A 12,406-nucleotide genomic window follows, 5' to 3' on the forward strand; every position below is an offset into this window, starting at 1 on the left:
CATATGCTAAAATCACTGCAAAACATGTAACACTCTTTATCGAAAGAAATATTATTTGTCGATACGGAGTCCCACATGAGATGATAAGTGACAATGGAACTCACTTTCAAGCTGAATGTGAAGAATTGTTACAAAAAAATGGAGCAGTTGAGGCAGCTAATAAAAATCTAAATACTATCACCGAGAAAATGACAGAAAATTACAAGGATTGGCCTGACAAACTCCATTTCGCACTCTGGGCTAATCGCACGTCAATTTGCACATTAACAGGAAAAACACCATTCTCCTTGGTTTATGGAATGGATGTTGTACAACCTGTAGAGCTAGAGATACCATCTCTACGCATTGCACTAGAAAGTAAACTTGACAAAGTCGAATGGACCAAAGCAAGGTATGAAGAGCTAATTCTCCTTGACGAAAAGCGACTAGAAGCTCAACATCATACCTAATGCTATCAAACCCGTATGGCTAGGCATTTTAATAAGAAATTCAAGACAAGAAACATCAAAGTAGGAGACTTGGTGTTAAAAGCACTAAGGAAAAATGTTTTGGATCCAAGAGGCAAATTTAGGCCTAATTGGTCCGGACCCTATATTGTCAAAACCATCCTATCAGGAGGTGTAGCAAAACTAATAGACATGGATGGCAATGAGTTCTAAAACATGACGAACCTTGACCAACTTAAAAAGTACTACCCATAATTACTTGAGTAGGACACTCAAGAGAGCTACGTTTGGCCTGATTCCTTAGGAAAGGATACGTAGGCAACCCTTTACAGGGTGTGGCAACTTTAATTTTCGCAAACCTCACATCCTAGAAGGAATAGAAATTCGACAGAATAGCAGCGCCACAGATTGAAGTCTGTCGCCGGCCAACAGACTGCAGCGCATAGCGATAGCGCCTGTCGCTCGGTGACAGACAAAAACGCCAGGCGATAGCTTCAAAACGGCGGCGCCGTTCTTCTGGGAATACCTGGGAAAATTTCGGTGTTTTTCTGAAAATTTTCGACTTCCGTACTCGAAAAATTTCTAGAAAATAAAATAATTTAATCTGTTTTCATTGCTTGAATAAATTAAATTTAAAGATCTTGATTTAATTAAAAAGCTGAAATTTCATTAATAAAATTAAATAAAAATTACAGTATTGATGGAATTTAAATAAAAGCTTAATAAAACAAATTAACTTTAAATTTAAACTAAGTCTAATAAATTGGAAGTTAAGCAATGCTTCAATCTTTCTTTTCTTTCTTTGCTCTTTTCCAATTTTTATCTGCATCCTCTTCATCATCCATGACTTTAGCTAGTAGGCATCCTTTAGAGGACCTACATTCGATTTTAGAGTAAATTGTTTATCCCTTAGCTATGACTCTGTGTTTCTTTTCTACCCAAACCTTCTTTTCTGAAGTGTCTACTTTTTTTTCCCCTTTATCCTTTGTAGAGTCTTTCCTCTTAGGCATCATAGGTGTTTTGAATTCAATTTTTTCACCCAAGCATTCCTTAACAGGAATCACTTTGTCACCTAGACAATTCTTCACATTGGTTTTACTCTGATTTTTCTTCATGTCCTTTGTAGACTTATTAAGAAGCCATCTCTTCATATCATTGGGAAAGGAAGGAGGAACCTTTTGGGTAATCACTTCCTATAAAGGTCTAGCACTCCAACATGTGTCAAATTTCTCTACTTCTTGTGAAACGGAGAATTCATTGGGACGGCGGACATCCCCAAAAGGTTGAAGAAGACCGTACTACCTTTTTACCATGTAGGGATAATAAAAAGTCATCTTCGTTAAGCTTGGAAGACGGTAGAAGGGTTGCTTGTTGAAACCAACCATCTTCTATATTTTCCACCACGGGACGACCCACTTGATAGAAAAGTTGCAAGAAGCAAAGACTTACTCCACTCATGGCGCCCCATCTTAGAGAAGCGTTTCTTTCTCCTCACAAAGCAATTTAGAGTATATTTTTCAATATTTTTAGGAGGGCTAATTAATTCTAGTCTCTCTAAAAAAAATCAATGCAAATAAATTAGTATTACTATACAAAAATATGTTTTTTGATTTCAGTAATTAAAAATATTATTTTTTTACCTATAATAAAATTGGAGAGCCTCAAAAACGTGCTTTTGGATTTTTCTTCAATTCATCAACACTAAACATAGTCTCTCCAACAATTAATGGCATTGGTTTTGTTTCAGATTCAATTTGCTCCAAAACAGTTAATATAATTGCTTGACCCTCATTAGTTCAACCACTAATGAGAAGATATTGGTTAAGCATGCAAAAGAGAAAAGTCCTTCTTCTATAAACATGAAAAGATTCATAATAAGGTCTATCAAAGTAGTGGCGTGCAAATTCTTTTAAATTAACTACGCTACCATCTACAATATTTGTTAGATCTTTGTCTCTTAAATTAAAGAAATGCTCAAAATCTTTATAATAATATTCATTTATTCTAGGGATTACCGCAAGATCTAATCAAGGGAAGCCTAAGATGGCACCAAATTCTTCCGGTAAAGGGCTAATTTCATCACACCCTAGTCTAAAACAATGTGTATCTGTATCCCAGTATTCTAAGGCGGTATGAATAAAATCTATATCAAGATCTACCCCCTTAACACCATAAATACCTCCCATGTGAAAAAAGTCGAGTTCTTTTCTCTCTTTAGCAGTTAAAGGCCGACACCATTCACGAGTGAAATTGCTAAAACTCTTTGTAACTAAAGACATGATTATTTGTTGAGAAACTAAGATTATAATTAATCTGCTCGAATTATACAGAAAATCGGCAGATTAGGGGGATATTTATTTACAAAATCGATGCAGTTTGACTCCGAAAAGGACTCGGAATCAACGCACTGCAGCGCCAAACGACAAGCATGTCACCTGGCGACAGCGTAAAACGCGTGGCGACACGTGCCGCTGCAGTGTTTCCTCAACGTGCTATGCAAACCGCGTTTTTCTGGCTATGATTCGAATTCGTACAATGACTTTACGATTTTACCTTTTATTCAAATATCCCACATATATTAATTTAATATATTTTCCTTCTATTTTCTTCTTGGATTTATTCAAACTTAATTAAATTTAGGTTTGTTTTAAGTCCAATTTATTTTTCATTTTTTATCTTTTTCGGGGAGAAAGTCGGATATCCTCCATTAGTAATGAAAATGACGGAAATTTTTTCGCAAAATAAACCACAATTTTATCACAATTTTTGCACACACACATATGCACATAAAAATGAAAAATAAATGCAAAAATAATGCAGTCATAATAGATAAAAGTCTATATATACAAAATATGTCTAACAAATGAGTCAGTCAGGCAAAGTCCTATAAAAGTCAAAATAATAACAACACAGGTACAACTAGGGCGCTGGAGGACGCAGATGATGAGGAATATTCATCATGTAAAAGAATTGCGCAGATTGAGGAGTATGCTCCCCACCAGTTGCGGTCTCTCTAGAAGGAGGGAAACTCAACTGTGGATCCGTCCACCCAAGGCCGCCTAGTGATGAACAAGCAGAGGCAGAGGCTGCGGAGGCTGCTGCAACGATGAGCCGACCTCGTACGTCGCACCACCTCTCGGAGCTGAAGTCGCCTCTTCCTGGCCAATCGGCCCAGCCGACACACTCTTAAATAAAGAACCCGAGGCCTCCACCGCCTCGGTCCGTGCAGCATCAGATCGGCCACCCCGACCACCAGAAGTAGTGCGACGACACCTCAAACTAGACCTAGCCGGCTATCACCGAACCTAAGGACTCGTCCGAGTACGGGAAGGAATAGGTTGTCCCTGCAAAAAGAAATCAAGTCAAAGGAAACAAAAATAGAAATATAAACAATGCAGGAATAAGGAAAAAAGCTACCTCCTGAATAGTGTCATCACGACGACAGGTAGCCACGTTCCTCATCCGCACGAGTTGGCTCCGAAAGGCGTCTATGCACCTCGCCGTTGCTGTGACCACCTCGCGCGAGAACAGTCAAAGAAATAAAATCAGTAACAATACAAGACAGATATAAACAAATAGCAAGTTAATAACTCACCCGAGTCTGGTGGCGAGGGATAAATCGCTCAACAAAACGCTGATCCTCGGGAGCCGGAGGGATCATCTCCTTAATAGGCCCGTATGTCCCCTGATAGTGGATGGACATACGAGGGGGAACGAACTCAATAGGCTCGGTCTGGCAAAAATCAAACCAAAGTGAATAAAATATCACTTGGGGGCTACTTAGCAAAAAGATAAAAGATAAAAATCATAATGCCGCCTCCTCTGACAGAATAGGGGCGGAGCTAACAATGGCAGCAGGTCCTCCTCGAAGCACCGCCCTGAGCTAGCATAAGATCGTCAAGGGGTACCAGCAGGCGACCTCTCCAATAAGTTGAGCAGCCTCGCGTCATGGAACACATGACGTGGTGGAGGAGCAGGGATGACTAAAATATCTTAGAAACTCTCTCTCCTATATACACCGCCTCCTTATACGTCTCTTGGAAGTAACGACGCTCAGCAGTGTACTGCGCAGCCAGCGCAGGAATAACCAAACCGCCCCATGGCCGGTATAGCACGTCAGGCTCCTACAAAGAATGCCTATAAGATAAAGCTCTATCAAAAGCAATACAAAGATGTTAACTATGCAAAATAACATACCGAGAGGATCAGCTCTCGAACACGGGCAATAGTTTTCTGGCTACTGTAACGACCTCCCCAAAAGGCGCCAATGGGGAACTCGCGTGGAGATGGCCTCGCCGGGCAAGCGAAGGAAAGTACTCGTAGAACCAAATCTACAAAGATAGAAGATATCAGCAAGTGCTAATAAGAGTTTAGAGCTAATTTTTAAGAGATAGAGTATACCTCTACGACTCGCTAGAAACCAGACAGAGCAATGTCTCTTGTGTAAAACTGGTGTCGACAAGAGTCTTGCAACCCTCGCTGAAAGTCAGCATAGGCCAAGCTAGCCCAATCATAAGTCCCGATTAGCTGAAGATCATGGATAGTAGGAAGGTAGTAAAGCAGAACCCTACTACACTTGTTAGGGGAAAACGTCCCTGACAGCAAAATTAGTGCAAAGATACGCACCCGCTGCTCTCGGGTGGTTGCATTGTCCTCGAAATCCATCACCAGAGTCGACCGCCGAATACACCTGGAGCTAAATCATGATGGCTCCACCTCAGCACAAGCCCGAACAGCAATTGGACCCAACATCTTGTCGACCTCAGGAGAGGAAACGCTGATGGAGCTGTCGAATGGCAGCGCGGTCGAACTAAACTCCTGTCCCGAGATGAGACTGAAGTCGGCTGGGGTGACAGTCATCCCACCACAAGGAAAGTGGAAAGTGTTGGTGATGTCCTAGAAGAACTCCACCAAGGCGCGAACCACGTGGTGGCTCGCGTTAAAAGAGTACATGGCCTGCGTGGACCAAGGTGTCGTTGCCCGAACCATGGTAGTGCGTCCTACCGCTAGTGATCCCGCGACGCACCCTCTCTGAAATATGGTGCTCGGGGGAAAAGAATAGTGTACCCTCGTCCCACTCATGGAAGGGACCAAGTGAGGTGGATGGATCGGTGTACTCCATAACGGGCTCGTGCTCCCGTCGTGTGTCTCAGGATCGAGAACCAAAACCTCGCTGTCTAGCCATACTACATTATGCAAAATTGACAAAGTTAAGGTTCCATAGTATCTAAGGTTCGCCTAGCCGCATAATACTATGTTCGCAAAATTATAGAGTACGTAGTACTAAAACAGAGCACGATTTCAATTCAAGCATGTATGACATTTTCATGAAACCAAAAAATTTCTTGCAACATTATGATAATTATTGTGACAAATTGGACAAGAATTTCTAGCAAAAAATCAAGAACGAGCCACATTATTTTCCCGACCTTAAGAGGTTCAACAATGGTGAATCGCTTGTTTCTTCACCATAAATACTCCAAAGGCAATATATAAACATAATCAAGCAATTTCATGGCATAGAATTTGATAAACAAAGCAAATTGAGCAATGTAAGTTTTGAATTTTCAAGAAATTTGTGAATTAACATGAACAAAATTCATCAAAATTCGAGTGAGTTAAGAAAAAAATTACACAGATCAGCAAACTAGATGAATAAAGCTTTTATTTGCAACAAATTTGAGCAAATTTGGTTGAGAAACGAGCGTGAATGAGCAATTCAAAGTTTTTTCGCGGCGAACTCGGAAAAATGAAGCAGTAGCAGCAACACGAGGAAGAATGGGGATTTATACGAAAATCCCAACTGCAGCGTCGCACGACAGATCTGTTGCCGAGCGACAGAGTGCAGCGTCTGGCGACAGGGCAAAATCGCGACGCCAGTGATGCTGCAGCGGCGACAGAGCTCGAAGCCTCTCAGAATGATTATTTCAACCTCGTACAACAATTTTGGGTTCCTTGGTATGCCAGTTAGCCTCTATAAGGAACTCGACATGATTTAGTAATCGGCTTGGTTACAATCACATTAAGTGATCGACCTGATAAATGATCGTCTCACTTAGCTTAAAGCGACTAAACATTGGCTCACTGCAAAGGCACCGACATAATGGTTCATAAACAACAGAAGCACCAACATACTGGTTCACAATTCAAAAGCACCGACATACGGGTTCACAAACTGCAAAAGCACCGACGCACTGGCATAGCAGAAGCAAAGTTCAAGCAAACTTTAAAGGATCGACAGGCGTTGGCCTTCGGTGATACTCTTCAGAGTATTATCACAACAAATGAGGATAGTTTCAGGAGAAGCAATCTTTTATCGTGTTCCCTGGCTTGCAGAAGATGGTCACAAAGCGCTAGAAGGTCGTTTCAGGCAAAGCAATCTTTGATAGGGTTCTCTAGCTTGTAGAAGACTATCACAGCAGAAATAGGAAGCAGTTACAGGCGTAGCAGTCTTTAGGCGGTATCCCCTAGCTTGAGGAAGATCGTCAAACAAAAAAAAATCTTTGTTCAGAGACGCGTGGACGTATCAACATCAAAACACCAAGATGGCGTTCCCTAGCTTGTGGAAGGTTGTCACAACGACAAATGCATCAACAAATCGGTTACTCCCAGAGACGTGTGCTCGACGGTGCAAGATACGTGTTTCTTCAACTCTCTTATCTAGTTTGCAGGTATTGGCGTTACAAGAATGGTTTGGGATTGTAGAACGTTTTGAATCATTCTCCGTCCCTATCACTACTTTGACTTTTGTTTTCGAAACTTGCGTTTCTCCAAACTCAGTCAAAGTGGGGGCTTCTGTAGACACCCATTTGTGTCTCCCCAAAACCAAACCCGGTGATGTGTACCTTTCACGTCGAATCATAATCGAATGAAGTGAAAGTGTGGAAAGTCTGGTGTTGCGGTTAGTTTTTAATTCTTTTCTTTCTCTTTGTTCTCGAAAACCTATTTTATGAAAATAGAAAATCTAGTTTAGTTTAGTCCATGGAAAGGGTCTAATAATAGTGTAGTTGGGTCGGGTTCGAGAAGAGCTTTCCAACGATATATTATAAGCCCAATTCCGATGAATAATGAGGAAGTTATGGCCAAATTACTAAACTGGGCCCGGTTTGATTTTTATATGCGGCCAATTGATCTAGAGGAGGACCTATTATGATTAATCATTCCTAATGCAATTAGGATTGATTATGGTCTTCTAGAATCTTCTAGAAGATTCTTTTGAATCCTAATGTGATTAGCATTGATAATTGAGTTTTAAGAGTTTTATTTAGAATAAAAGAAGTGTTTTAAGGAAATTACAGTTTTACCCTTTGTACGCTTAAATTTTATCAAAATATGAAAACGCGTGGAAAAACTAACTGCAGCACCGCACTACAGGGATCACACCTTTTATGCATGTTTAAAGGGAATTGATACTTGCAATCATGTTTAATAAGATAATAAATAATCTTGTAAGGGTTAATATGATTATAATTCAAGTGATCGCCAATAATAGTTTTATTTGTGCATTAATATTCAACCAACATAGATTAAAAACGTTTAGGGTAAACCTATTAATTGCATGTTAGTCCGAAAGCGCACATGAATACGAAAAGAATAAAGTAGAGGCCTATTATTAGGGCAGGTTCAATCTCTTTTAGGTCGGATTTGTACCTTCATCCCCGAACTTCCAGTCTTGGTTCTAGACCTATTGGAGTTAACGATCTCCTAGATCGTTAAGTGGTGTAACCTTCACCCTGTGAACGGTTTACAAGTTCCTAAAACTTGTTGGCGACTCTTTTGCTCTAGCTTCCTTCCCTTTGGACGCCACCATGCTTAAGTGTATGATCACAGTGGGGTTCAAGTTTTGGGTAATGCTTGAAATATTCCCCACACGTAGGAATTTAGGTTCAGGGTTTAGAGCCACGGCGTCAGGTGGCATGTGCAACACTCAAAGTCGCGCTTGGTGCAGCACGCCTCCTAATGACTTGTGCGCGCCAGGTGCGCGCAACTCACTGAGGGGGTGTGGTTTGCCTTATATGAAAACGAGTTTTTAAAACTTCCATAACTTTTGATTTCAAAATCGAATTAAGGCATTTGAGATATCATTGGAAATCTTTGAATGTCTACTTTCAAATTCCGTTAGAATTAAGGTAAAATCTATTATGGATCAAAAGATATTGCCGTTGAAGTGCAAGGGTGTCGGTTTTAGGGCCTGGTTTAGTGTTTTGATCATAACTTCTTCGTTTTGATTCAAAATTGAGCTTATAATACACCGTTGAAAAAAAACTTTGAAATTCTATCCATCTGTATTGGTAAGTTGATGGTTGATTTATCATATTGGCTTGGTTTTAACAATGTAAGATCCATTGGATCTTATCATTGCATTTGACGCATTAGGGTCCTTTATTGATCAAGTTTAATCATATATGAGCACGTTTTAGGCCTAATTATTAATCTAAAAAGGCTCTAAGATATATTGGTCTCAAATATAGGTTTTTACTTACTTCATAATGCATTTCATGGTCTATTAACACTTCAACTTTGATCTAGCATAAAGAATGGGTTTTTGTAACATCATCACATTTCCTGTTAGGACATGAGGCCAAAAGTAGGTGTGTACACCCGCGCACACAAGCTGCACACCCGCGCCCTTAGATCAAGGCATCCTTCTCGTTTGTTCAATTCGTAGATTGAATCCGTGCTCTCCACTTGATAAACCTTAGGTATGGAAGTCTCAAATCTTGCTGACGGTGGGTTCAACATTGCTTCTTTATGCAAGCGCATCATGAGAGCGCATGCTTGAAGACTTGGAGCTAGCACACCTTGACTTATGAGCTACAAAACAACGATTATCTTGCATCTTGAGCTTCTGAAAACCCAAGGAAAATCCATTGAGAGCCTTGGGCACCATCTATCTCCTAATAACAAAGATAATCAAACAGATAAAAGAGAAAAAACTATATAAACTAAGAAAATGCAAGAAATGGGAAAATAACTAAGAATGAACAAACTAGAGAAATAAAGACTAAAACTAGAGAAAAAGACATAAAAAGAGCTATAAAAACAACTAAGAATCACCCCAAATGAATCTAAATGAGTGCCATAAATTACACTCATCAATAATCTGGTATGGATTTAAATAGAATTTCATATGGAGTTTTATTTTTTAGAAAATGAGTGGGAAGCCTATTGATCAAGTGGAGTGCAGTCATAGCACACTCACCCCAATGATTCAAAGAAATACCAGCTTGAAACCTCAATGCTCTAGCAATTTCAAGAATATGGCTATGCTTCCTTTCAACTCTAGAATTCTGTTGTGGCCTGTCAACACAGGATGTCTAGTTAAAAATTCCAAGATTGATAAAGAAATCTTGACAGCACTAGTCATGAAATTCCAATGCATTATCTGACCTGAGAAACTTTATCTTGTAGTTTAAGTGTGTTTGAGCATAGTTTGAGAATTCCTTGAGTTTCTCAAGAGATTTAGATTTTTGCTGAAAAAGATACACCCATGTTGTTCTTGAGAAATCATCAACTGTGGTCGGGAAATATCTTAATTTTCCTCTTGTAAAGACTTTTTTAGGGCCCTATATGTCCATATGAATCAACTCAAATGGTTGAGATGCATGAGAAGTGCCCAAATCATATAGCAGCTTTGTGAATTTGGCCATAGGACAAGTTGCACACAATTGACTATTTTCAGTGATACTTTTCTTCGCACAAGCAATATGTTAAAGTTTTCCCAATGATGCATGACCCAATTTGTGATGCCACACTCCAAATGGCACTTCTATCTTGTCAAAGTGAGTTGACAGACATGTATGAGAAAGCTGAGTAAGATGAGTGTTACTATCAATACTTTGCAGATCAGACTAGGCATCAAATGATGTGTTCACCAAATAGTACAAGCCATTTCTTGCTCTCCCTACACCTTTAACTTTCTTTGTCACCGTGTCTTTTATCACACAATGAGAATTGCTTAAAACAATCTCACACTGTGAGTCTTTCATCAGTTTGTGCACTAACAACAAGTTTTGCTCAAAGTTGGGAACCACCAGAACACTTTTCAAGTAAAGTGAGTTAGGCAACTCTACCATACCTGTGTGATATACTCTAGCTGTAGCACCAGTAGGTAGATTTATCCTGAGATTTTCTTGAAACTCTTTAGGTTTAGTGAGAAATTTTAGGCAGGAAGTTATATGATATGAGGCTCTAGAGTCTGTAATCCATTCTTCAATTCCAGCAGCTACAATATTACAGGAAGATGTCGTCCTAGAAAAAATGTTCATATGGACATGGCTCTTAAGGACACGGAGGATATGGTCACGGTGGGCATGGTGACCACAATCCACCCAAGGAAGAGGAAGATAATGATCAAAAGAATGATGCTATAGAACCTCAACACTATGGTCATGGCGGATATGGTGGCGGCTATGGTCACGGTGGTGGTGGTTATGGTCATGGTGGTTATGGACACGGAGGTTATGGACACGGAGGTTATGGCCATGGTGGTTATGGACACGGAGGTCATGGTGGTTATGGTCACGGTGGATATGGCCAGGGTGGTTATGGTGGTCACTACCCCCGTAAGGAGACAAAGACTACCAAGGAGCAAAAGGGTAACTAAATACGTTAAGACTTTAAAGGAAATAAACTATATGTGTGTATTCTCCTAGTTATATTATAGATTAAAAGGACGTGGTTGTTGGGAATTAAGGTTGTTTCTTATTATGTTTTTAGACCAGAACTTTAATGTAATGATTATCAGACCATGTACTCTGATAAATATTGGTTCGTATAATCATATAATGTAATGTTGTGATCAGTGGCGGATCCAGGAATTGGACCTAGGGGGTTCGAATTTTATCAAACACCCGATATCCAAATGCACGGATATAAATCGGGTATACAAGTATAAAATAGAATGTTCAAATAAATATCAATACACAAGTAAACAACAAAATAAGTCCAAATTTCAATAAAATTGCAAAATAAAATGATCCGATACAACAATACATAACTTCAATTAAATGTCAAAAAAAGATGCAAATTACAAAAGCATTCTTCGAGTTTTCATACTTTGAAAACGTTCCAATACATCATTGTCACTAACGTTAGCAAAAAGATCTCTTTCAAGAAATGTGACTAAACAATTCATTAGTACTACATCTACTGCAAATTAATTCATAATTCATTTAACAATCAAGTATCTAAGTGAATCAACATATTATGATATTAACAATTAAGAAACTCAAAACTCAAAATTAAAACTCAAAAACAGAAATTGAAAAGAAAAAACAGAAATTGAAAAGAAAAAACAGGGATTAAGTGAGAGAATGTTACCTCGAGTAGATCGTCGGCGTCGCCCTCGACCCTCGTGGCCTCATCGGTGAGCAGTGGCGACAGGCGTGGACGTGTCTCGGTGCGGCGGCTTGAGAAGTAAGAAAAAATGGAGAAGAAAGTTAGGGTTTAGCAAGCAGCAGTGTATGAGAATTAAGAAAAGAAAGGGAACAATTGAATAGAACAAAGAACGAAAGTTACAGGGAATAAAAGGGAGAAAAGAAAAAAGAAAAAAATAAAGTTGCGCGTCCTGGGTTTCGACCCCGCGATCTGTGGTACAATTTGAGAGTCACTAAACCAACTGAGCTAGTGCCTGACATAGTAAACAATTGTTTAAGATATTTTATTTATAGGTTTTCTTTTTTTTTTTATAAATAACTTTTAATTTTTTTTCCCAGATCTAACGGGGTTCAGTTGAACCCCCTGAACCCTCGCTAGATCCGCCACTGGTTGTGATTCTGTCTTATAATAAATTTGAAAACCAAAAGTGCGAGTTGCATAAAAAGATGCAGTTCTATTGAAAAGAATTTTGAAGGGGGTTTTATTTTGATGTAATGGTGTTGGTGTGCAGTTTATTAAATGAGCAGCAGCAAGAACACACTCTCCTCAAAAATAAAGGGAAATTCCTTGTTTCTCACGGT

The 12,406-nt window shown here is 39.4% G+C and overlaps 1 protein-coding gene across 1 annotated transcript; it reads left to right on the forward strand.

Annotated features, from left to right (window-relative positions):
• Positions 1–10,173: 10,173 nt before the first annotated feature.
• LOC110713579 (cold and drought-regulated protein CORA-like) lies at positions 10,174–11,052 on the forward strand. The gene is made up of 2 exons (XM_021892027.1): positions 10,174–10,228; positions 10,733–11,052. The coding sequence occupies exons 1-2, from the start codon at positions 10,174–10,176 to the stop codon at positions 11,050–11,052; spliced, it is 375 nt and encodes a 124-aa protein (XP_021747719.1).
• Positions 11,053–12,406: the final 1,354 nt, after the last annotated feature.

The sequence above is a fragment of the Chenopodium quinoa genome, unplaced genomic scaffold (genome assembly GCF_001683475.1).
Source record: "Chenopodium quinoa cultivar QQ74 unplaced genomic scaffold, ASM168347v1, whole genome shotgun sequence".
Taxonomy (NCBI): Eukaryota; Viridiplantae; Streptophyta; class Magnoliopsida; order Caryophyllales; family Amaranthaceae; genus Chenopodium; species Chenopodium quinoa.